Source organism: Chlorocebus sabaeus, chromosome 23, assembly GCF_047675955.1.
Source record: "Chlorocebus sabaeus isolate Y175 chromosome 23, mChlSab1.0.hap1, whole genome shotgun sequence".
Lineage (NCBI taxonomy): Eukaryota > Metazoa > Chordata > Mammalia > Primates > Cercopithecidae > Chlorocebus > Chlorocebus sabaeus.
The window spans coordinates 65,955,971-65,979,870 of record NC_132926.1 but is presented as its reverse complement, the minus strand read 5'-3'; the positions used below and the strand labels follow the sequence as shown (position 1 = coordinate 65,979,870).

General features: G+C 40.1%; 1 protein-coding gene across 1 annotated transcript in view; it reads left to right on the top strand.

Moving 5' to 3' along the window:
• The first annotated feature begins 8,780 nt into the window (after nt 1-8,780).
• The window catches only part of LVRN (laeverin), a 77,164-nt gene continuing 62,044 nt past the window's right edge, over nt 8,781-23,900 (top strand). The window contains exon 1 of the mRNA XM_008014194.3: nt 8,781-9,617. Coding sequence (XP_008012385.3) covers nt 8,923-9,617 — 695 coding nt within the window. The 5' untranslated portion in view covers nt 8,781-8,922. The remainder of the gene's footprint in view (nt 9,618-23,900) is intronic.

The following is a 23,900-nucleotide window of genomic DNA, read 5'->3' as shown; positions in this document are numbered from 1 at the left end:
CAGGATTAAGAAACTCACTCAAAACCGCTCAACTACATGGAAACTGAACAACCTACTCCTGAATGACTATTGGGTAAATAACGAAATGAAGGCAGAAATAAAGATGTTCTTTGAAACCAATGAGAACAAACACACAACATACCAGAATCTCTGGGACACATTTAATGCAATTTGTAGAGGGAAATTTATAGCACTAAATGACCACAAGAAAAAGGAGGACAGATCTAAAATCAGCACCCAAACATCACAATTAAAAGAACTACAGAAGCAAGAGCAAACACATTCAAAAACAAGCAGAAGGCAAATAACTAAGATCAGAGCAGAACTGAAAGAGATAGAGACACAAGAACCCTTCAAAAAAAATCAATGAATCCAGGAGCTGGTTTTTTGAAAGATCAACAAAATTGATAGACCTCTACCAAGACTAATAAAGAAGAAAAGAGAAGAATCAAATAGATGCAATAAAAAATGATAAAGGGGATATCACCACCAATCCCACAGAAATACAAACTACTATCAGAGAATACTATAAACACCACTACACAAATAAACTAGAAAATCTAGAAGAAATGGATAAATTCCTGGACACATACACTTCCCAAGACTAAACCAGGAAGACATTGAATCCCTGAATAGACCAATAACAGGTTCTGAAATTCAGTCAATAATTTATAGCCTACCAACCAAAAAAAGTCCAGGACCAGACAGATTCACAGCCAAAATCTACCAGAGGTACAAAGAGGAGCTGGTACTATTCCTTCTGAAACTATTCCAATCAATAGAAAAAGAGGGAATCCTCCCTAACTCATTTTATGAGGCCAGCACCATCCTGATACCAACGCCTGGCAGAGACACATACACAAAAAAAGAGAATTGTAGACCAATATCCCTGATGAACATAGAAGTGAAAATCCTCAATAAAATACTGGCAAATCAAATCCAGCAGCACATCAAAAAGCTTATCCACCATGATCAAGTTAGTTTCATCCCTGGGATGCAAAGCTGGTTCAACATACACAAATCAATAAATGTAATCCATCACATAAACAAAACCAATGAAAGAAAACCACATGATTATCTCAATACATTAGAAAAGGCCTTTGGCAAAATTCAACAGCACTTCATGCTAAAAACTCTCAATAAACTAGGTATTGAGGGAATGTATCTCAAAATATTAAGAGTTATTTATGACAAACCCACAACCAATATCATACTGAATGGGTGAAAACTGGAAGCATTCCCTTTGACAACCAGCACAAGACCAGGATGCCCACTCCCATTCAACATAGTGTTGGAAGTCCTGGCTAGGGCAATCAGTCAAGAGAAAGAAAAAAAGGATATTCAATTAGGAAAAGAAGAAGTCAAATTGTCCGTGTTTGCAGATGACATGATTGTATATTTAGAAAACCCCATCGTCTCAGTCCAAAATCTCCTTAAGCTGATAAGCAACTTTAGCAAAGTCTCAGGATACAAAATCAATATGCAAAAATCACAAGCATTCCTATACACCAATAACAGACAGACAGCCAATCATGAGTGAACTCCCATTCACAATTGCTTCAAAGAGAATAAAATACCTAGGAATCCAACTTACAAGGGATGTGAAGGACCTCTTCAAGGAGAACTACAAACCACTGCTCAACAAAATAAAAGAGGACACAAACAAATGGAAGAACATTCCATGCTCATAGATAGGAAGACTCAATATCGTGAAAATGGTCACACTGCCCAAGGTAATTTATAGATTCAATGCTACTTCCATCAAGCTGCCAATGACTTTTTTCACAGAATTGGAAAAACTAAAAATTCTAAAAAAAAAAAAAAAAAAAAACCACAAAAACTAAACTAAAAATCTTAAAGTTCATATGGAACCAAAAAAGAACCCGCATTGCCAAGACAATCCTAAACAAAAAGAACCAAGCAGGAGGCATCATGCTAGCTGACTTCAAACTATACTACAAGGCTACAGTAACCAAAACAGCATGGTACTGGTACCAAAACAGAGATATAGACCAATGGAACAGAACAGATGCCTCAGAAATAACACCAGACATCCTCAACCATTTGATCTTTGACAAATCTGACAAAAACAAGAAATGGGGAAAGGATTCCCTATTTAATAAATGGTGCTGGGAAAACTGGCTAGCCATATGTAGAAAGCTGAAACTGGATCTCTCTTTACACCTTGTACAAAAATTAATTCTAGGTGAATTAAATACTTAAATATCAGACCTAAAATCATAAAAACTCTAGAAGAAAACCTAGGCAATACCATTCAGGACATAGGTACGGGCAAGGACTTCATGACTAACACACCAAAAGCAATGGCAACAAAAGCCAAAATGGACAAATGGGATCTAATTAAACTAAAGAGCTTCTGCATGGCAAAAGAATCTACCATCAGAGTGAAGAGGCAACCTACAGAATGGAAAAAAATTTTTGCAATCTACCCATCTGACAAAGGGCTAATATCCAGAATCCACAAAGAACTCAAACAAATTTACAATTAAAAAAACAACTCCATTAAAAAGTGGGCAAAGGATATGAGCAGACACTTCTCAAAAGAAGATAATTATGCAGCCAATAGACACATGAAAAAATGCTCATCATCACTGGTCATCAGAGAAATGCAAATCAAAACTGCAATGAGATACCATCTCACACCAGTTAGAATGGTGATCATTAAAATGCCAGGAAACAACAGATGCTGGAGAGGATGTGGAGAAATAAGAACGCTTTTACACTGTTGGTGGGAGTGTAAATTAGTTCAACCATTGGGGAAGACAGTGTGGTGATTCCTCAAGGATCTAGAACTAGAATATCATTTGACCCAGCAATCCCATTACTGCATATATACCCAAATGATTATAAATCATGCTGCTATAAAGACACATGCACACGTATGTTTATTGTAGCACTATTCACTATAGCAAAGACTTGGGACCAAACCAAATGTCCATCAGTGATAGAATGGATTAAGAAAATGTGGCACATCACATGGAATACTATGCAGCCATAAAAAAGGATGAGTTCATGTCCTTTGCAGGGACATGGATGAAGCTGGAAATCATCATTCTCAGCAAACTCTTACAAGGACAGAAAACCAAATGCCGCCTGTTCTCACTCATAGATGGGAATTGAACAATGAGATCACTTGGACACAGGGCATGGAACATCACACACTGGGCCCTCTCATGGGATGGGGGGCTAGGGGAGGGATAGCTGTAGGAGAAATACCTAATGTAAATGACGAGTTAATGGGTGCAGCAAACCAACATGGCATATGTATACCTATGTATCAAACCTGCATGTTGGGCACATGTACCCTAGAACTTAAAGTATAATAAAAAATAAAAAGCTAATTTAAAGCCTTTGTCTAGTTTTGTCTAGTGTCTGACATTCCTTAGGCACACTTATTGACTGCTTTTTTCCTGCTTATGGGCATACTTTCTTGCTTCTTTGCATGTCTCATAATTTCTTTGTTGGAAACATGACATTTTACATAATGTGACAACTCTGAAAATCAGATTATCTTTCTCCTGGGTTTCTTGTGGTGGCCACTGATGTCCTTGCTTAGTTTGGTTAGTAGTCAACTAAGAATTAAACAGAGATTTCCTTAAGTGCCTAGGACCAATAAGCCATCTCCCAGTCTTTGAGAAGGGGCTCTGTGTGTGTGCTGAGGCATCCCATCAACAGTTAGCAGGCAATTGACAACTCTACCTTAGTCTTCATATCCAGCTCTAGCAGTGCTTCAAGGTTAGCTAGAAGTGAGAGCTTAGGGACTTTTCAGGTATTTCCCGAGTACATATACAGTCCTGGTCATATGTATAGTTCTATATATGTATATGGTCTTACAGATTTTCAGAAATACTTTGGAGCTTTTCAAAGCCCCCTACAGATATCTCATTCCTGAGCTTTTCTTTTTAAGCTTTTTAATGAGTTTATTATTTACCCCAGTTGTTTGTCCATCTCAGGTAGTTGCAGTGCTAAACAACTGCCTCTTGTTTTCAACCAATGACCTTGAGGAAAGGCTGTTCACACTGTATGAACTCTGAGTATATCAAATAAAGACAGCCTTGTAATGAGATCTTCCAGGAAATTACCAAATAGTTCAAATAATGACAATTCTGTGAGGCTTTAAAGGGACTCAGACACCTTTCTGCTCTTTCCAGTAGCTGCCAGTTTTTGATGTGGTGATGAAGGTCTGAAATTCTCTCTGGAACCTCCCAGGTTGTTTTTTAAAATTGATGGTTTGCAACTGGACTTATGGGTCTGAAAAACTTGGCTTGATTACTTAAAGGACTAGCAATTTCACCTTTTGATACTGCCTTTGCAAAAATTCTAACAGTGGGAAAATTATGACAGTGAAAGAGATCTGACCTAACCAACTCCATCTTGCTTCTAACCTCCAGTCTGTCCCTGTTTATTCCCGAGCATAGGCCAAACTAGCTTTGAGAGAAACTTAGTTTATAGGTTAACTTTGAAACAAAGATAATAATAACTTCCTCATGAAATAAACCTCCTTCTTACCTAGAGACCACACTGTCTTTGTAAGACTAATCAATTTGCCATAATATAAGAAATTATTGTTTCAGGAGTCATGCAGCTAGAGGCCATAAGATTCTGAACCTCCCCAGTTGCTCCTAGGCATAACATCACTATTGCAAAACCTAAAATTGGTGCTTGAGATGTTTTTTGGACCCTAAGTTCTGATATACTAGCTGGTGCCCCCCAGACTGGTAATTTGGCCTAACCAGTTTTGCAATCCTACCCAGGAAAAGAAGACAGCAAGAAGAAGCCACTTTCAGCCCCTATGACTTCATCTTTGATCCGATCAATCAGCACTCCCTACTCCCTGATCCCTACCAAATTCTCCTTAAAAGCCCTGGTCTCCAAATATTCAAGGTGACTGATTTGAGTAATAAAACTCTAGTCTCCCATTTAGCTGTTTGTCTGTGAATTAAATTCTTTCTCTACAGCAATTCTCCTGTCTTGATACATTAGCTCTATCTGGGCAGCGGGCAAGGAGAACCCATTGGGCCATTTCACTATAAGGTCTTTCTAGAAAAGATTCCTCTCACAGAGATTGGTAGCTCAAGTTGGTGACACAGCATGGCCATTTGTGCAAATAAGGGCTCTTCTTTCTTTGCACATTGGATGTCTCTCTAACCTCCGGTACTTGCCTGTACTCTCTCTTGCTATACCATATCCTTTGCCTTTAAATAAACACCTATATGAATATACTCTGTGGACTCTGGTGAATCCATGCAAATAACCAAACTTGGGAAATCTTTGCAATGGTATATCTGTACAATATAATACTATACAGCTGCAGAAAAGTATGTGAAATGTATCTGTGGACTGATATGAAAAGATATCTAGAATATATTGTTAAATGAAAATGCAGGTGAGGAACTACAATAAATATAGTATACTGTTTTTCTTGTAAGAAAGAGAGAAATACAAGGGCATATAATTCTATTCTCTTGATTTGCATGAGGAAACACTGGAAGTTTACACAAAAAATACTATTAAAAATGATTAACTATGGAAGTGGTGGAAGCAAGATATCTTAATGTATAAATTTTCATATTGAAGATACTTGCACACACATGTTTATAGCAGCACAATTCACAGTTGCAAAATCATGGAAGCAACCCAAATGCCCATCAATCAACGAGCGGATAAAGAAACTGTAGTGTATATATACAATGGAATACTACTCAGTCATAAAAAGGAATGAATTAACAGCATTTGGAATGACCTGGATGAGACTGGAGACTATTATTCTAAGTAACTCAGGAATGGAAAGAGACTATTATTCTAAGTGAAGTAACTCAGGAATGGAAAACCAAACATTGTATGTTTCCACTGATATGTGGGAGCTAAGTCATGAGGATGCAAAGGCATAAGAATGATATAATGGACTCTGGAAACTTGCGGGAAAGAGTGGGAGGGAGTGAAGGATAAAAGACAACAAATATGGTGCAGTGTATACCACCTGGGTGATAGGTGCACCAGGATCTCACAAATCACCACCAAAGAACTACTCATGTAACCAAATACCACCTGTATCCCCAATAACTTATGGAAAAATAATAATTAAAAAGTAAAAAAAATTCATATTGTTTTGATTTTTGAAACTTATATTACCCACTCAAAAAATTAAAATTTCAGAGTAAACAAAAAAGAAAAGAAAAATAAAGTTATGTGGTCTAAGAGATATAATAAAATATTATAGAGTTTCATAATAAGTACCAAGAAATAAAGATGGAAAAATAATAGACATGCCAGAGTATAAACATAAACAACAAAAGTAAACAGCAGCACAAGATACAAAGCTGAAGTTTTACCTGGGTAGCATGTAAAAGGATTATTGCTTTAGTTCAGGATTTCTGAACAGCAGAACTAATGACATTTTGGGCAGGATACTTCTTTGTTGTGGCAGGCTGTCCAGTAGATTATTAGAGGACAGCTAGCTTCTACTCACTAAATACCAGTAGCACTTCCTCCCCTGAGTTGTGACAACCAAAAATATCTCCAAACATTGTCAAATGAGGTGCTGAGAGTGGCAAGGGCACAAAAATTATGCCCAGTTGAGAATCACCGTTTTCATTGCTCTGAATAAGCAGATTTTCTGAGCAGCTCTAGAAAATGTTTTCCTAGCAACTGGTCTATATTCCTGAACTACTTTTTCATTGAGATGTCAAATATTTCATATAATACTTTTCCAGTTCTTTATTATTATAATCTTGACTCAGCCAGTATGTTATTTTGCAACGTCTTTGGAGTGACATGATTTATCAGAAATATTTTCCCTTTAATAAGAAACTTGAACTGCTGAATCATTTGGTGTGACTATTACTTTGAAACTTTTTGTGTGGAAGCCAATTTCTATTTCTTTAATCATATTAGAAAAATAGAATTAAATGCTAATGTCCATATACAATTAATGTACTTAATTGAGGGGAATACCTTTAATATGTTTGAAATAATCGTGTTACTGACTACCTTTCTTTTTTATCTTTCCTTGAGTGTCTGGAAATCCTTCGAAATCCTTCAAGAAATTGTCCACGGGTTGTTAAGGCCAGTAATTAGTTAATTAGTGTCACAGCTGTCACAATCCCAACCTGAACATGATCTAAACTGAGATGCCCCTGCTAGCGCAGTAGCTCACAATTCTGGCAGCACAACTTGTGGTAGGTATATAGAAATAGATGGAGCTTCTCCCTCAGCTGTATTCATGATCTTCTGAGAGTGATGCATGTGGTCATAATTATTTTTAAATATAATCCTTAAGTTTCTGAAGAAAGCAAATCCAAAAAAATAAGTCATATGGTCTTAATGTGAACTGGTCCACAGATTATAGCACAACTATATGCCAAATCTTCTTCCACTTCCCTGTCTTATTCCAGAGGGTGATGGTGGTGGTGTTCATGTGATTCACTTCAGTTGAAGGAACAAGAAAGCACGCATTTCCCAGGAGAATCACCATGGTCTACCCCATCTCCGAACCCAGGCGAAAGGGTTTCCTCATTGAAAATGAGATACAGTCAAAGCAGTAGTAAAGCGAACACCGTTTTATAGCTGCTATGGAAAAAATTATTGTATTTTCGCTGTAACACACACACACACACACACACACTCTCTCTCTCTCTCTCTCTCTCTCTCTCTCTCTCTGCAGTCTCAAGACAGGATAGTTGAAAATCTTCAACTTGCAGTGGGATCTAAGTACCTTCCCTTCCGTCCCCAGTGCCTCCTGATGTTCGCAATCTCATTTCCAATTCACCAGCGTGCATGAATGCAGACTCCAGATCCAGCGCAGAGCCAAGAATTCGCTCAGAGGCACCAGCTAAATAGCAAACATATGCCATGTCAAACATGTGAAAGCTTCAGCGACTAGGGTACCGCCGGAAACACCAGGTCCAGCCCAGGAATTTCTAGGTGGAAACACTGACCGCCGAGTTGTTTTATTCTCTTTGCTTGATTCAGGCCGGTTTTGAAAGCAGGTGTACCCTCTACCCCGGCTTCAGGAAGGGAAATCCCGGCCCCCGGCAGCTGCAGAGCTAAGAAAAACCATCCCGCCAGGCCCCTTCCTGTGGTAACGCGGCCCTAACCCTGCTCTGCCCCACAACCCCACTTCACCCGGAGACGCAGACGCCAGGCTACCTAGCACTTAGTCGCCTCTTCCTCCAGCCTGGTTTCATAAGCTCTGGAAACCAGGACGTTGTTTCCATCTTCGCCTTCGCTGCCTGGGCCGCATGCCTCCCGGGCTTATTTAGGAAGCGGCGTTAGGGCTACACGTTTGGCTCCAGAAATTTGTTCAGACCGCGCAGCCGACGCCCTGCAGGGTCATTTCCGAACGCATTCCCAAATATCCTGGTCCTCTAGCCCTTACCACCCCCTAGCACACGAAACCCCGCCTGGCGGTGGAGCAGGTGTGCTGCTGGTGGCTCGTCGCTGGCTTGGAGATAGAGGTGCTCCCTACCTGTCCCCTTTCTGACAACACCTGAAACCGTACCGGGGTACATCCCTCATCCAAATCTCCACTTTTAAGGTGTACGAATTCGAGTTTGGCCTGAACGCCCCCTCCCCGTGCCGACCCTGGAGGCATCTTCCGTGGGGTCTTTCTCTTCGAACCCAAAGGGGTAAGCTCCTGGGTGCGCCAGGTCCGCCTTTTCCCTGGCCCTGGCAGGGGGCGGAAGTGGATAGGCTGGGACCTGTGTCTGATTAGCTGGGAGGGGGAAGCCATGGTCCCAACCGCTGTCTGCTGCGTTCCAGTCCGTCCATGCTCTTTCAGGAGGAAGAGGCACTTTACAAGAGAGGAGGGGCAGGGGTCCCAGCACTGAATACCCTGGCCGGGGTTTTGACAGCTGCCACAGTCTCTGAGCTCCTGCCTCGCGCCCGAACCCGGTCCCTGCCATGGGGCCCCCTTCCAACTCAGGCTTCTATGTGAGCCGCGCGGTGGCTCTGCTGCTGGCGGGGTTGGTAGCCGCCCTCCTGCTGGCGCTGGCCGTACTCGCCGCCTTGTACGGTCACTGCGCGCGCGTCCCACCTTCGGGGCTGCCTGGACTCGGGGACTCGGAAGCCGAGTCCTCCCCTCCCCTCAGGCAGAAGCCGACGCGGACCCCGAAACCCAGCAGTGCGCGCGAGCTAGCGGTGACGACCACCCCGAGCGACTGGAGACCCCCGGGGCCCTGGGACCAGTTACGCCTGCCGCCCTGGCTCGTGCCGCTGCACTACGACCTGGAGCTGTGGCCGCAGCTGAGGCCCGACCACCTTCCGGCCGGGTCTTTGCTTTTCACTGGCCGCGTGAATATCACCGTGCGCTGTACGGTGGCCACCTCTCGCCTGCTGCTGCATAGCCTGTTGCAGGACTGCGAGCGCGCCGAGGTGCGGGGCCCCCTGTCCCCGGGCACTGGGAACGCCACAGTGGGCCACGTGCCCGTGGACGACGTGTGGTTCGCGGTGGACACGGAATACATGGTGCTGGAGCTCAGTGAGCCCCTGAAACCTGGTAGCAGCTACGAGCTGCAGCTCAGCTTCTCCGGCCTGGTGTATGAAGACCTCATGGAGGGACTCTTCCTCAACGTCTACACCGACCAGGGCGAGCGCAGGTAAGGGCTGTACAGCCCGTGGCCCCTTTCGGCCCCCGCCCCTGCGTCCCGGTGCAGGCTGCGGGTCCAGCTGACTACCATGTCCAGGTGCGCGTCTGCTGCCTTTTCCAAAGAATCCCCTTGCGACGTTTTATTTATTTATTTATTTATTTATTTATTTATTTATTTATTTATTTAATTTTTATTATACTTTAAGTTCCAGGGTATATGTGCACAACGTGCCGGTTTGTTACATATGTATACATGTGCCATGTTGGTGTGCTGCACCCATTAACTCGTCGTTTACATTGGGTATATCTCCTAATGCAAACTCTCACAAGGACAAAAAACCAAACACCTCATGTTCTCACTCATAGGTGGGAACTGAACAATGAGAACACTTGGACACACGAAGGGGAACATCGGACACCGCGACGTTTTCTTTCAAAGCCAAACAGAGGGCGAGCGCCTCCTTTCTCCCTTTTCCTAAAACCTTACTCCGAATAAAGAGACGGCGGAGACCGCGGTCCTTCCTCTGGCCAGTTTTCAACCCTGTATCTGCTCATCCAGTTTACTTCTATTGCTGCCCCTTTTTAGGTCGCTGGTACCCTAGAAGCTTATCACTTTCTTCAGAAAGCACCTTTCCTCTCTAGCAGGAAATTTCTTCACCCCATTCAACAAACCCCTTGCCCCTCAAAGGTTGGTCCTTGGACCAGCAGCAGCGGTAAGGGAGCTTGTTAGAAATGCAGACATGTGTTCTTTTTACACTCATTTGAGATAATATCTCCTACACGGAAAGTTTCCTGCCCCTGCACAAGAAGAATTGTCTCTTTCCACGCTCTGAGACCACAATACTGTCCTCCGGCGAACGCCGGGGAAATAGCTTAAGTGGGAGATATCAAAATTTATTTTTTTTCCAACCGTCGATCTCTTTGTCCACTCACACACTGGTGGAGCATTTGCGCCGAACACAACTGCATGTACTTTGCCCTTTATTATTAGAGAAAATGTTCTCAGATGTTTTCTGAGGGCAAGAATCCCACTAAATTACACCCTACACCATCTCGTGCACTACTTTCAAAATTTCAAAGGTTTTTAAAATAAATTTAAAGAGTTGCTCTCGTGGATGTATAATCTGTAACTTTTGTTTTTAAGGGCAGCGTGCTTGGTTTTTCTTTTAAACAATACATCAATGCTTGAAAAACTAGTTTTGAAATTTTCTTATTCAGATGATGTGTTACTCAACTTGTGAAGGAATCTTTTGAAATTACTGTGTAGGTCAGGGTGCAAAATATTTCAGAGGAAAAAATGGAAACACTTTACCTACATATCTGACTTTTTTTTTCTTGCTGTAGGTCGGTAAATCCTCCTCTGTTCACCTACCTCTTCCTTGGTCCTGTTTCAGTGGGACTATGGCCCAGACAAGCTTGCAAAAATGGGAAAGTCCCATTCAATTTTTCTATTGTGTTGCTAACTCTGGTGTTAACTAGAAACCATATTTTCAGAACATTAAAATTCAAGCAAGAAGAAATCTTAATAAAGTTCTACAGATGTTCATAAACCAAGGTCAGGCTCCAAAACTGTGATGTTTTGGAAGAGTTGTTACTCTCTGGGTCTCTGCTTCTGAAACCACAAGGAAAAGACAACTAAGGTTAAGCTTGAAGCCAGAGTCATGAAGAACCTGCAACAGAAGGATGGCTTGTGGTAGGCCAGATTCTGGGAGCCCAGCAGGCCTAAGTTTGAACCTGAGCTGTGTCAATTGAGCTAGTCTCTTAACCTCTCTGAGTCTGTTTCCTCATTCACAGAATAGATACAATAATTGTCAACTATTAGAGTACTGTGAGAATTAAATGCAAAAGGGAGTACACAGTGACACATACAGCCTGGGTAGTGGTAACTGCTATCCTTAGGTCAGATTATCATTATGATCAGCTTCCTTGCTATCTAAACACGGAACCTGCCAAGTTCCTGGTATATATGAGTCTAAGAAGATTCCCAGAGGAGAAGGCAAAGCTGGGGAGTGGGGAGTTATTGCTTAGTGGGTATAGATTTTAGTTTTGTAAGATGATAAGAGTTCTGGACATAGATTGACAACAGTGTGAATGTTCTTAACACTACTGAACTTATACACTTAAAAATGGTTAAAGTGGTAAACTTTATGTTCTGTGTATTTTACTAGAATTAAGTTTTTAACAAGCAAAAATAAATTATAGATCAGTGAGTTTAGAATGGGGTTTAGAAATTTATATGTTTTGACAATTGTCTCAGTTAATTCTGATGCCTACTATAGGCACCTGATATGGTTTTGTTGTGTCCCCACCCAAATTTCATCTTGAATTGTAGTTCCCATAACCCGGTGGGAGGTAATTGGAAAAAGGGGGTGGTTTCCTCCATGCGGTTCTCCTGATAGTGAATGAGTCTCATGAGATCTGATGGTTTTATAAGAATCTGACATTTCCCCTGCTTGCACTCACTCTGTCTTGCTGCCCTGTGAAGAAAGTGCCTTTCTTCCCCATTCTTCCCCTTCATCTCCTGCCATGACTATAAGTTTCCCAAGGCCTTCCCAGCCATGCAGAACTGAGTCAATTAAACCCCTTTTCTTTATAAATTACCCAGTCTTGGGTATTTCTTCATAGCAGCATGAATACGGACTAATACGGTATCTCATCCTTTTTTCTAACTTTTTATTTTGAAATAATTATAGATTCACCAGAAGTTGCAAAGATAACATAGAGAGGTCCTAGGTGCACTTCATCTAGTTTATCTTACATAATTATAGTATAATATCAAAAGCAAGTATTTGACATTGGTACTATGCATATATATGTTTTTATGTCATTCATCGTATGCATATATTTGTGCAAAAACTACCATAATAAAGATACAGAACTGTTCCACCTTAAAGATCATTCCCATACTTCTTTATATGCACTCATGCCACTCCCTAATCATCTCTAACTCCTGACAACCACTAATCTGTTCTCCATCTTTGTAATTTTGTCATTTTGAGAATGTTCTATAAATGAAATTATATAGCATGTGACCTTTAGAGACTGGTTTTTCTAACTCAGCATAATGCCCTGGCGATCCATCCAAGTATGCATCAATAGTTTGAGTCTTTTCATTGCTAAGTACTATTCCATAGTATGGATGTATGAAAGTTTATTTAGTCATTCATCTATTGAGGGGTATTTTGGTTGTTTCCAGTTTTTGGTTTTACAAATAAATCTTTTATGAATAATTGTGTCCAGGTTTTTCTCTTTAAGAGGCAGGATCCCTCTATGTTGCCCAGGCTAGCCTCAAACTTCTGGCCCCAAGGGATCCTGCTATCTTTGCCTCCCAAAGCACTTGTACAGGTTTTTGTGTGAACACAGTGGTTATTTCATTGGGACAAATGTTCACAATTATCATTGCTGGGTCATGAGGTAGTTGCATGTTTAGTTCTTAAGAAATTGCCAAATTGTTTTACTTTATTATTATTATTTTTATTATACTTTAAGTTCTAGGGTATATGAGCATACGTGCAGGTTTGTTACATATGTATACTTGTGCCATGTTGGTGTGCTGCACCCATCAACTCGTTATTTACATCAGGTATAACTCCCAATGCAATCCGTCCCCCCTCCCCCCTCCCCATGATAGGCCCCAGTGTGTGATGTTCCCCTTCCCATATCCAAGTGATCTCATTGTTCAGTTCCCACCTATAAGTGAGAACATGCGGTGTTTGGATTTCTGTTCTTGTGATAGTTTGCTAAGAATGATGGTTTCTAGCTGCATCCATGTCCCTACAAAGGACACAAACTCATCTTTTTTTATGGCTGCATAGTATTCCATGGTGTATATGTGCCACATTTTCTTAATCCAGTCTATCACTGATGGACATTTGGGTTGATTCCAAGTCTTTGCTATTGTGAATAGTGCCGCAATAAACATACGTGTGCATGTGTCTTATTAGCAGCATGATTTATAATCCTTTGGGTATATAACCAGTAATGGAATGGCTGGGTCATATGGTATATCTAGTTCTAGATCCTTGTGGAATCGCCATACTGTTTTCCATAATGGTTGAACTAGTTTACAATCCCACCAACAGTGTAAAAGTGTTACTATTTCTCCACATCCTCTCTAGCACCTGTTGTTTCCTGACTTTTTAATGATTGCCATTCTAACCGGTGTGAGATGGTATCTCATTGTGGTTTTGATTTGCCTTTCTCTGATGGCCAGTGATGATGAGCATTTTTTCATGTGTCTGTTGGCTGTATGAATGTCTTCTTTTGAGAAATGTCTATTCATATCCTTTGCCCACTTTTTGATGGGGTTGTTTGTTTTTTTCTTGTAAATTTGTTTGAGTTCTTTGTAGGTTCTGGATATTAGCCCTTTGTCAGATGAGTAGATTGCAAAAATTTTCTCCCATTCTGTAGGTTGCCTGTTCACTCTGACGGTAGTTTATTTTGCTGTGCAGAAGCTCTTTAGTTTAATGAGATCCCATTTGTCAATTTTGGCTTTTGTTGCCGTTGCTTTTGGTGTTTTAGACATGAAGTCTTTGCCCGTGCCTATGTCCTGAATGGTACTACCTAGGTTTTCTTCTAGGGTTTTTATGGTATTAGGTCTAACATTTAAGTCTCTAATCCATCTTGAATTAATTTTTGTATAAGGAGTAAGGAAAGGATCCAGTTTCAGCTTTCTACTTATGGCTAGCCAATTTTCCCAGCACCATTTATTAAATAGGGAATCCTTTCCCCATTTCTTATTTCTCTCAGGTTTGTCAAAGATCAGATGGCTATAGATGTGTGGTATTATTTCTGAGGGCTCTGTTCTGTTCCATTGGTCTATATCTCTGTTTTGGTACCAGTACCATGCTGTTTTGGTTACTGTAGCCTTGTAGTATAGTTTGAAGTCAGGTAGCGTGATGCCTCCAGCTTTGTTCTTTTGACTTAGGATTGTCTTGGCAATGTGGGCTCTTTTTTGGTTCCATATGAACTTTAAAGCAGTTTTTTCCATTTCTGTGAAGAAACTCATTGGTAGCTTGATGGGGATGGCATTGAATCTATAAATAACCTTGGGCAGTATGGCCATTTTCGCTATATTGATTCTTCCTATCCATGAGCATGGTATGTTCTTCCATTTGTTTGTGTCCTCTTTTATTTCACTGAGCAGTGGTTTGTAGTTCTCCTTGAAGAGGTCCTTACATCCCTTGTAAGTTGGATTCCTAGGTATTTTATTCTCTTTGAAGCAATTGTGAATGGAAGTTCATTCATGATTTGGCTCTCTGTTTGTCTGTTTCTGGTGTATAAGAATGCTTGTGATTTTTGCACATTAATTTTGTATTCTGAGACTTTGCTGAAGTTGCTTATCAGCTTAAGGAGATTTTGGGCTGAGACAATGGGATTTTCTAAATATACAATCATGTCATCTGCAAACAGGGACAATTTGACTTCTTCTTTTCCTAACTGAATACGCTTTATTTCTTTCTCTTGCCTGATTGCCCTAGCCAGAACTTCCAACACTATGTTGAATAGGAGTGGTGAGAGGGGGCATCCTTGTCTTGTGCCAGTTTTCAAAGGGAATTTTTCCAGTTTTTGCCCATTCAGTATGATATTGGCTGTGGGTTTGTCCTAAATAGCTCTTATTATTTTTAGGTATATTCCATCAATACCGAATTTATTGAGCGTTTTTAGCATGAAGGGCTGTTGAATTTTGTCAAACGCCTTTTCTGCATCTATTGAGATAATCGTGTGATTCTTGTCTTTGAACTGAAGGAGACAGAGACACAAAAAACCCTCCAAAAAATCAATGAATCCAGGAGTTGGTTTTTTGAAAAGATCAACAAAACTGACAGACCGCTAGCAAGACTAATAAAGAAGAAAAGAGAGGAGAATCAAATAGATGCAATAAAAAATGATAAAGGGGATATCACCACCGACCCCACAGAAATACAAACTAACATCAGAGAATACTATAAACACCTCTATGAAAATAAACTAGAAAATCTAGAAGAAATGGATAATTTCCTGGACACTTACACTCTTCCAAGACTAAACCAGGAAGAAGTTGATTCCTGAATAGACCAATAGCAGGCTCTGAAATTGAGGCAATAATTAATAGCCTACCAACCAAAAAAAGCCCAGGACCAGATGGATTCACAGCTGAATTCTACCAGAGGTAGAAGGAGGAGCTGGTACCATTCCTTCTGAAACTATTCAAATCAATAGAAAAAGAAGGAATCCTCCCTAACTCATTTTATGAGGCCAACATCATCCTGATACCAAAGCCTGGCAGAGACACAACAACAAAAGAGAATTTTAGACCAATATCCCTGATGAACATCGATGCAAAAATCTTCAATAAAATACTGGCAAACCGGATTCAGCAACACATCAAAAAGCTTATCCACTATGATCAAGTGGGCTTCATCCCTGGGATGCAAGGCTGGTTCAACATTCACAAATCAATAAACGTAATCCAGCATATAAACAGAACGAAAGCCAAATTGTTTTTCAAAGTGGCTATACCATTTTATACTCTGGCCAGCAATATATGAGTGATAGAAGTCCTCTGTATCATGGCCATCATTTGGTTTTGTCACTATATTTTAGCTGTCCTGATAGGTGTATGGTAATATCTCATTGTGGTTTTAATTTGCATGTCTCCAATGACTAATGATGTTAAACATCTTTTTGTGTGCTTATTTGCCATCTGTATATCAGTCAGTGAAATGACAGTGAAATGTCTTTTCATGACTTTTCCTATTTTCTGATAGATTTTATTTTTTACTGTTGAATTCTGGAAGTTCTCTATATATTCTAGATCTAAGTCCTTTGTGAGTTATATATAATTTGCAAATACGTTCTCCCAGCCTATAGCTTGTCTTTTCATCATCTTAATAAGGTCTTTCAGAGAACAAAAGTTTTAAATAAAAGTTTCAATTTAATTTTGATGAAGTCCAAATTGTCTATTTTTTTTTTTTTTTCCCATATACTTGTTTTTTTATTAATTTTACTTTATGTTCTAGGGTACATGTGCACAATGTGCAGGTTTGTTACATATGTATACATGTGCCATGTTGGTGTGCTGCACCCATTAACTTGTCATTTACATTAGGTATATCTCCTAATGCTATCCCTCCCCCGTCTCCCCACCCCAGGACAGGCCCCGGGGTGTGATATTCCCCTTCCTGTGTCCAAGTGTTCTTATTGTTCAATTCCCACCTATGAGTGAGAACATGCAGTGTTTGGTTTACTGTTCTTGCAATAGTTTGCTGAGAATGATGGTTTCCAGCTGCATCCATGTCCCTACAAAGGACATGAACTCATCCTTTTTATGGCTGCATAGTATACTGTGGTGTATATGTGCCACATTTTCTTAATCCAGTCTGTCACTGATGGACATTTGCATTGGTCCAAGTCTTTGCTATTGTGAATAGTGCCGCAATAAGCACTGTTGTGCATGTGTCTTTATAGCAGCATGATTTATAATCCTTTGAGTATATACCCAGTAATGGGATTGCTGGGTCAAATGGTATTTCTAGTTCTAGATCCTTGAGGAATCACCACACTTTCTTCCAAAATGGTTGAACTAGTTTACAGTCCCAACAACAGTGTAAAAGTGTTCCTATTTCTCCACATCCTCTCCAGCACCTGTTGTTTCCTGAATTTTAATGATAACTGTTCTAACTGGTGTGAGATGGTATCTCATTGTGGTTTTCATTTGAATTTCTCTGATGGCTAGTGATGACAAGCATTTTTTCATTTGTCTCTTGGCTGCATAAATGTCTTCTTTTGAGAAGTGTCTGTTCATGTCCTTTGCCCACTCTTTGAGGGTTTTTTTTTTTTTTTTTTTTTTTTTGGTAAATTTGAGTTCTTTGTATGTTCTAGATATTAGTCCTTTGTCAGATGAGTAGATTGCAAAAATTTTCTCCCATTCTGTAGGTTGCCTGTTCACTCTGATGGTGGATTCTTTTGCTGTGCAGAAGCTCTTTAGTTTAATTAGATCCCATTTGTCCATTTTGGCTTTTGTTGCCATTGCTTTTGCTGTTTTAGACATGAAGTCCTTACCCATGCCTGTGTCCTGAATGATATTGTCTAGGTTTTCTTCTAGGGTTTTTATGGTTTTAGGTCTAACATTTAAGTTTCTAATCCATCTTGAATTAATTTTTGTATAAGGTGTAAGGAAGGGATCCAGTTTCAACTTTCTACTTATAGCTAGCTAGTTTTCCCAGCACCATTTATTAAATAGGGAATCCTTTCCCCATTTCCTGTTTGTGTCAGATTTGTCAGAGATTAGATGGTTGTAGATGTGTGATATTATTTCTGAGGACTCTGTTCTGTTCCATTCATCTAAATCTCTGTTTTGGTACCAGTACCATGCTGTTTTGGTTACTGTAGCCTTGTAGTATGGTTTGAGGTTAGGTAGCGTGATACCTCCAGCTTTGTTCTTTTGACTTAGGATTGTCTTGGCAATGCGGGTTCTTTTTTGGTTCCATATGAACTTTAAAGTAGTATTTTCCAATTCTGTGAAGAAACTCATTAGTAGCTTGATGGGGATGGCATTGAATCTATAAATAACCTTGGGCAGTATGGCCATTTTCACGATATTGATTGTTCCTATCCATGAGCATGGAATGATCTTCCATTTGTTTGTGTCCTCTTTTATTTCATTGAACAGTGGTTTATAGTCATCCTTGAAGAGGTCCTTAACATCCCTTGTAAGTTAGATTCCATCCCTTGTAAGTTAGATTCCTAGGTATTTTATTCTCTTTGAAGCTATTGTGAATGGGAGTTCACTCATGATTTGGCTCTCTGTTTGTCTGTTGTTGGTATATAAGAATGCTAGTGACTTTTGCACATTGATTTTGTATCCTGAGACTTTGCTGAAGTTACTTATCAACTTAAGGAGATTTGGGGCTGAGACGATGGGGTTTTCCAAATATGCAATCATGTTATCTGCAAACAGGAAGAATTTGACTTCCTCTTTTCCTAAATGAATACCCTTTATTTCTTTCTCTTGCCTGATTGCCCTGGCCTGAACTTCCAAAACCATGTTGAATAGGAGTGGTGAGAGAGGGCATCCCTGTCTTGTGCCAGTTTTCAAGGGGAATGCTTCTAGTTTTTGCCCATTCAGTATGATATTGACTGTGGGTTTGTCATAAATAGCTCTTATTATTTTGGGATATGTTCCATCAATACCGAATTTATTGAGCGTTTTTAGCATGAAGGGCTGTTGAATTTTGTCAAAGGCCATTTCTGCATCTATAGAGATATTCATGTGGTTTTTGTCTTTGGTTCTGTTTATATGCTGGATTACGTTTATTGATTTGCGTATGTTGAACCAGCCTTGCATCCCAGGGATGAAACCCACTTGATCATGGTGGATAAGCTTTTTGATGTGCTGCTGGATTCTGTTTGCCAGTATTTTATTGAGGATTTTTGCATCAATGTTCGTCAGGGATATTGGTCTAAAATTCTCTTTTTTTGTGTATGTGTCTCTGCCAGGCTTTGGTATCAGGATGATATTGGTCTCATGAAATGAGTTAGGGAGGATTCCCTCTTTTTCTATTGATTGGAATAATTTCAACCGGCATGGTACCAGCTCCTCCTTGTACCTTTGGTAGAATTCCGCTGTGAATCCATCTGGTCCTGGACTTTTTTTCATTGGTAAGCTATTAATTATTGCCTCAATTTCAGATCCTGCTATTGGTCTATTCAGGGATCCAAATTCTTCCTGGTTTAATCTTGGGAGAGTGTATGTGTCCAGGAATTTATCCATTTCTTCTAGGTTTTCTAGTTTATTTTCATAGAGGTGTTTATAGTATTCTCTGATGGTAGTTTGTATTTCTGTGGGGTTGGTGGTGATATCCCCTTTATCGTTTTTTATTGTGTCTATTTGATTCTTCTCTCTTTTCTTCTTTTTAGTCTTGCTAGCATTCTATCAATTTTGTCAATCTTTTCGAAAAACCAGCTCCTGGATTCATTGATTTTTTTGAAGGGTTTTTTGTGTCTCTATCTCCTTCAGTTCTGCTCTGATCTTAGTTATTTCTTGCCTTCTGTTAGCTTTTGAAAGTTTTTGCTCTTGCTTCTCTAGTTCTTTTAATTGTGATGTTAGGGTGTCAAATTTAGATCTTTCCAACTTTCTCTTGTGGGCATTTAGTGCTATAAATCTCCTTGTACACACAGCTTTAAATGTGTCCCAGAGATTCTGGTATGTTGTATCTTTGTTCTCATTGGTTTCAAAGAACGTCTTTATTTCTGCCTTCATTTCGTTATATACCCAGTAGTCATTCAGGAGCAGATTGTTCCGTTTCCATGTAGTTGAGTGGTTTTGATCGAGTTTCTTAATCCTGAGTTCTAGTTTGATTGCACTGTGGTCTGAGAGACAGTCTGTTATAATTTCAGTTCTTTTCCATTTGCTTAGGAGTGCTTTCCTTCCAACTATGTGGTCAATTTTGAAATAAGTGCGATGTGGTGCTGAGAAGAATGTATATTCTGTTGATTTGGGGTGGAGAGTTCTGTAGATGTCTATTAGGTCTGCTTGGTGCAGAGTTGAATTCAATTCCTGGATATCTTTTTTAACTTTCTGTCTTATTGATCTGTCTAATGTTGACAGTAGGGTGTTAAAGTCTCTCATTATTATTGTATGGGAGTCTAAGTCTCTTTGTAAGTCTCTAAGGACTTGCTTTATGAATCTGGGTGATCCTATATTGGGTGCATATATATTTAGGATAGTTAGCTCTTCTTGTCGAATTGATCCCTTTACCATTATGTAATGGCCTTCTTTGTCTCTTTTGATCTTGTTGGTTTAAAGCCTGTTTTATCAGATACTAGGATTGCAACCCCTGCCTTTTTTTGTTTTCCATTTGCTTGGTAGATCTTCCTCCATCCCTTTGTTTTGAGGCTATGTGTGTCTCTGCACATGAGATGGGTTGCCTGAATACAGCAAACTGATGGATCTTGACTCTATCCAATTTGCCAGTCTATGTCTTTTAATTGGAGTATTTAGCCCATTTACATTTAAGGTTAATATTGTTATGTGTGAACTTGATCCTGTCATTATGATGTTAGCTGGTTATTTTGCCTGTTAGTTGATGCAGTTTCTTCCTAGTATTGATGGTCTTTACATTTTGGCATGTTTTTGCAGTGGCTGGTACCAGTTGTTCCTTTCCATGTTCAGTGCTTCCTTCAGGAGCTCTTGTAGGGCAGGCCTGGTGGTAACAAAATCTCTCAGCATTTGCTTGTCTGTAAAGGATTTTATTTCTCCTTCACTTATGAAACTTAGTTTGGCTGGATATGAAATTCTGGGTTTAAAATTCTTTTCTTTAAGAATGTTGAATATTGGCCCCCACTCTCTTCTGGCTTGTAGAGTTTCTGCCGAGAGATCCACTGTTAGTCTTATGGTCTTCCTGTTGTGGGTAACCTGACCTTTCTCTCTGGCTGCCCTTAACATTTTTTCCTTCATCAACTTCGGTGAATCTGACAATTATGTGTCTTGGAGTTGCTCTTCTCGAGGAATATCTTTGTGGCCTTCTCTGTATTTCCTGAATTTGAATGTTGGCCTGCCTTACTAGGTTCGGGAAGTTCTCCTGGATATTATCCTGCAGAGTGTTTTCCAACTTGGTTACATTCTCCCTGTCACTTTCAGGTACACCAATCAGACATAGATTTGGTCTTTTCACATAGTCCCATATTTCATGGAAGCTTTGTTAATTTCTTTTTACTCTTTTTTCTCTAAACTTCTCTTCTCGCTTCATTTCATTCATTTGATCTTCAATCACTGATACCCTTTCTTCCAGTTGATCGAGTCAGTTACTGAAGCTTGTGCATTTGTCACGTATTTCTCGTGTCATGGTTTTCATCTCTATCAGGTTGTTTAAGGACTTCTTTACATTGGTTATTCCAGTTAGCCATTCGTCAAGTCTTTTTTCAAGGTTTTTAGTTTCTTTACGCTAGGTTTGTAATTACTCTTTTAGCTTGGAGAAGTTTGATTGTCTGAAGCCTTCTTCTCTCAACTCTTCAAAGTCATTCTCCATCCAGCTTTGTTCCATTGCTGGCGAGGAGCGGCATTCCTTTGGAGGGGGAGAGGCACTCTGATTTTTAGAATTTCCAGCTTTTATATACTGCTTTTTCCCCATCTTTGTGGTTTTATCTACCTTTGGTCTTTGATGATGGTGACATACAGATGGGGTTTTGGTGTGGATGTCCTTTCTGTTTGTTATTTTCCTTTATAACAGCCAGGACCCTCAGCTGCAAGTCTGTTGGAGTTTGCTAGAGGTCCACTCCAGACCCTGTTTGCCTGGGTATCAGCAGCGGAGGCTACAGAAGAGTGAATATTGCTGAACAGCAAATGTTGCTGTCTGATCGTTCCTCTGGAAGCTTCGTCTCAGAGGTGTACCCAACCCTCTGAGGTGTGAGGTGTCAGTCTGCCCCTAGTGGGGAATGTCTCCCAGTTAGGCTACTCAGGGGTCAGGGACCCACTTGCACAGATGGTCTGTCCGTTCTCAGATCTCAAACTCCATGCTGGGTGAACCACTACTCTCTTCAAAGCTGTCAGACAGGGATATTTACATCTGCAGAGGTTTTCACTGCCTTTTTTTTGGCTATGCCTTGTCCTCAGAGGTGGAGTCTACAGAGGCAGGCAGGCCTCCTTGAGCTATGGTAGGCTCCACCCAGTTCGAGCTTCCCAGATTCTTTGTTACCTACTTAAGCCCCAGCAATGGCAGGCGCCCCTCCCCCAGCCTCACTGCCACCTTGCAGTTAGATCTCAGACTGCTGTGCTAGCAATGAGGGAGGCCCCGTGGGCATGGGACCCTCTGAGCCAAACGCAAAATATAATCTCCTGGTGTGCCATTTGCTAAGACCCTTGGTAAAACCCAGTATTAGGGTGGGAGTGACCCGATTTTCCAGGTGTTGTGTGTCACGGTTTCCCTTGGCTAGGAAAGGGAATTCCCTTTCCCCTTGCACTTCCCGGGTAAGGCGATGCCTTACCCTGCTTTGTCTCTTGCTCATTGGGCTGCACCCACTGTCCTGTACCCACTGTCCAACACACCCCACTGAGATGAACTCGGTACCTCAGTTGGAAATGCAGAAATCACCCATCTTCTGTGTCGCTCACGTTGGGAGCTGGAGACTGGAGCTGTTCCTGTTCAGCCATCTTGGTGCCCAGTTTCCAGTATGTCTATTTTTTAATGGGTCATGCTGTTGGTGTCATGCTTGAGACCTCTTCACCAAGCCCTAGGTTCTGCAGATTTTCTATATTGTCTTCCAAAAGTGTTTTACATTTAAATCTATAATCCACTTTGATAATTTTTTTAAGATGTTATGTTTAGGTTGAGGTTAATTCTTTTGCCTCTGGATATCCATTTTTTTCCAGCATCGTTTGTTGAAAAGACTATCCTCCCACTATTGAATTGCTTTTGCACCTTTGTCAAAAATCTGTTGGCCACACTATTACTGGATTCTCTATTCTGTTCGTCAACATAGGTGTTGATTCCTCTGCCAGAACATAGTCTTGCTTACTGTAGCTATACATTAAGTCTTGAAATTGTCTTCTTTTTTTGGAATTGTTTTAACTATTTTAGTTCCTTTGCCTTTCCTTATATATTTTATGATATTCTTATATATAGCTACTAAAAATCTTATTAGGATTTTGATAGGACTTATGTTAAACCTTTATGTAAATTTAGGGAGAATTGATAGCTTTGCTATCCTTAATCTTCCATTCTCTGAGCATGAAATGTCCATTTATTTAGATCTTTGATTTATTTCATCAGAATTTTATCATTTTTAGCATACAAAGCCTACATGTTTTGTTAGATTCACACTCAGATATTTAAGTTTATTTCAGAAATAGTATATGGTATTATATGTTTAATTTTGGTTTTCTACATGTCTGTTGCTACTATATAGAAAAACTGCTTTGTATGTTGATCTTGTATCCTGTTCCCTTGCTGAACTCATGAGATCTAGAGCTTTGTGTTTTTTATTTTGTAGAGCCTTTGGAATTGTCTACATAGACCATCATGTTGTCAACAAATAGAGACAGTTTTATTTCTTCCATTTCAATCTATCTGCCATTTATTTTCTTTTCCTGCTTTATTGTGTTGGCTAAAACTTCCAGCACTATGTTAAACATGAGTGGTAAAAACGAACATTCTTGCTTTTTTCTCCTCATTTTAGGGGGAAAGTTTTTAGCCTTTACTACTGAGTATAATATTAAATGTAGGTTTCTGTATATGTTTTTTATCAAGTTGAGAACGTTGTCTTCTATTTATGTTTTTTTCTGAGAGGTTTTTTTTTTTTTTTTGCATGAATG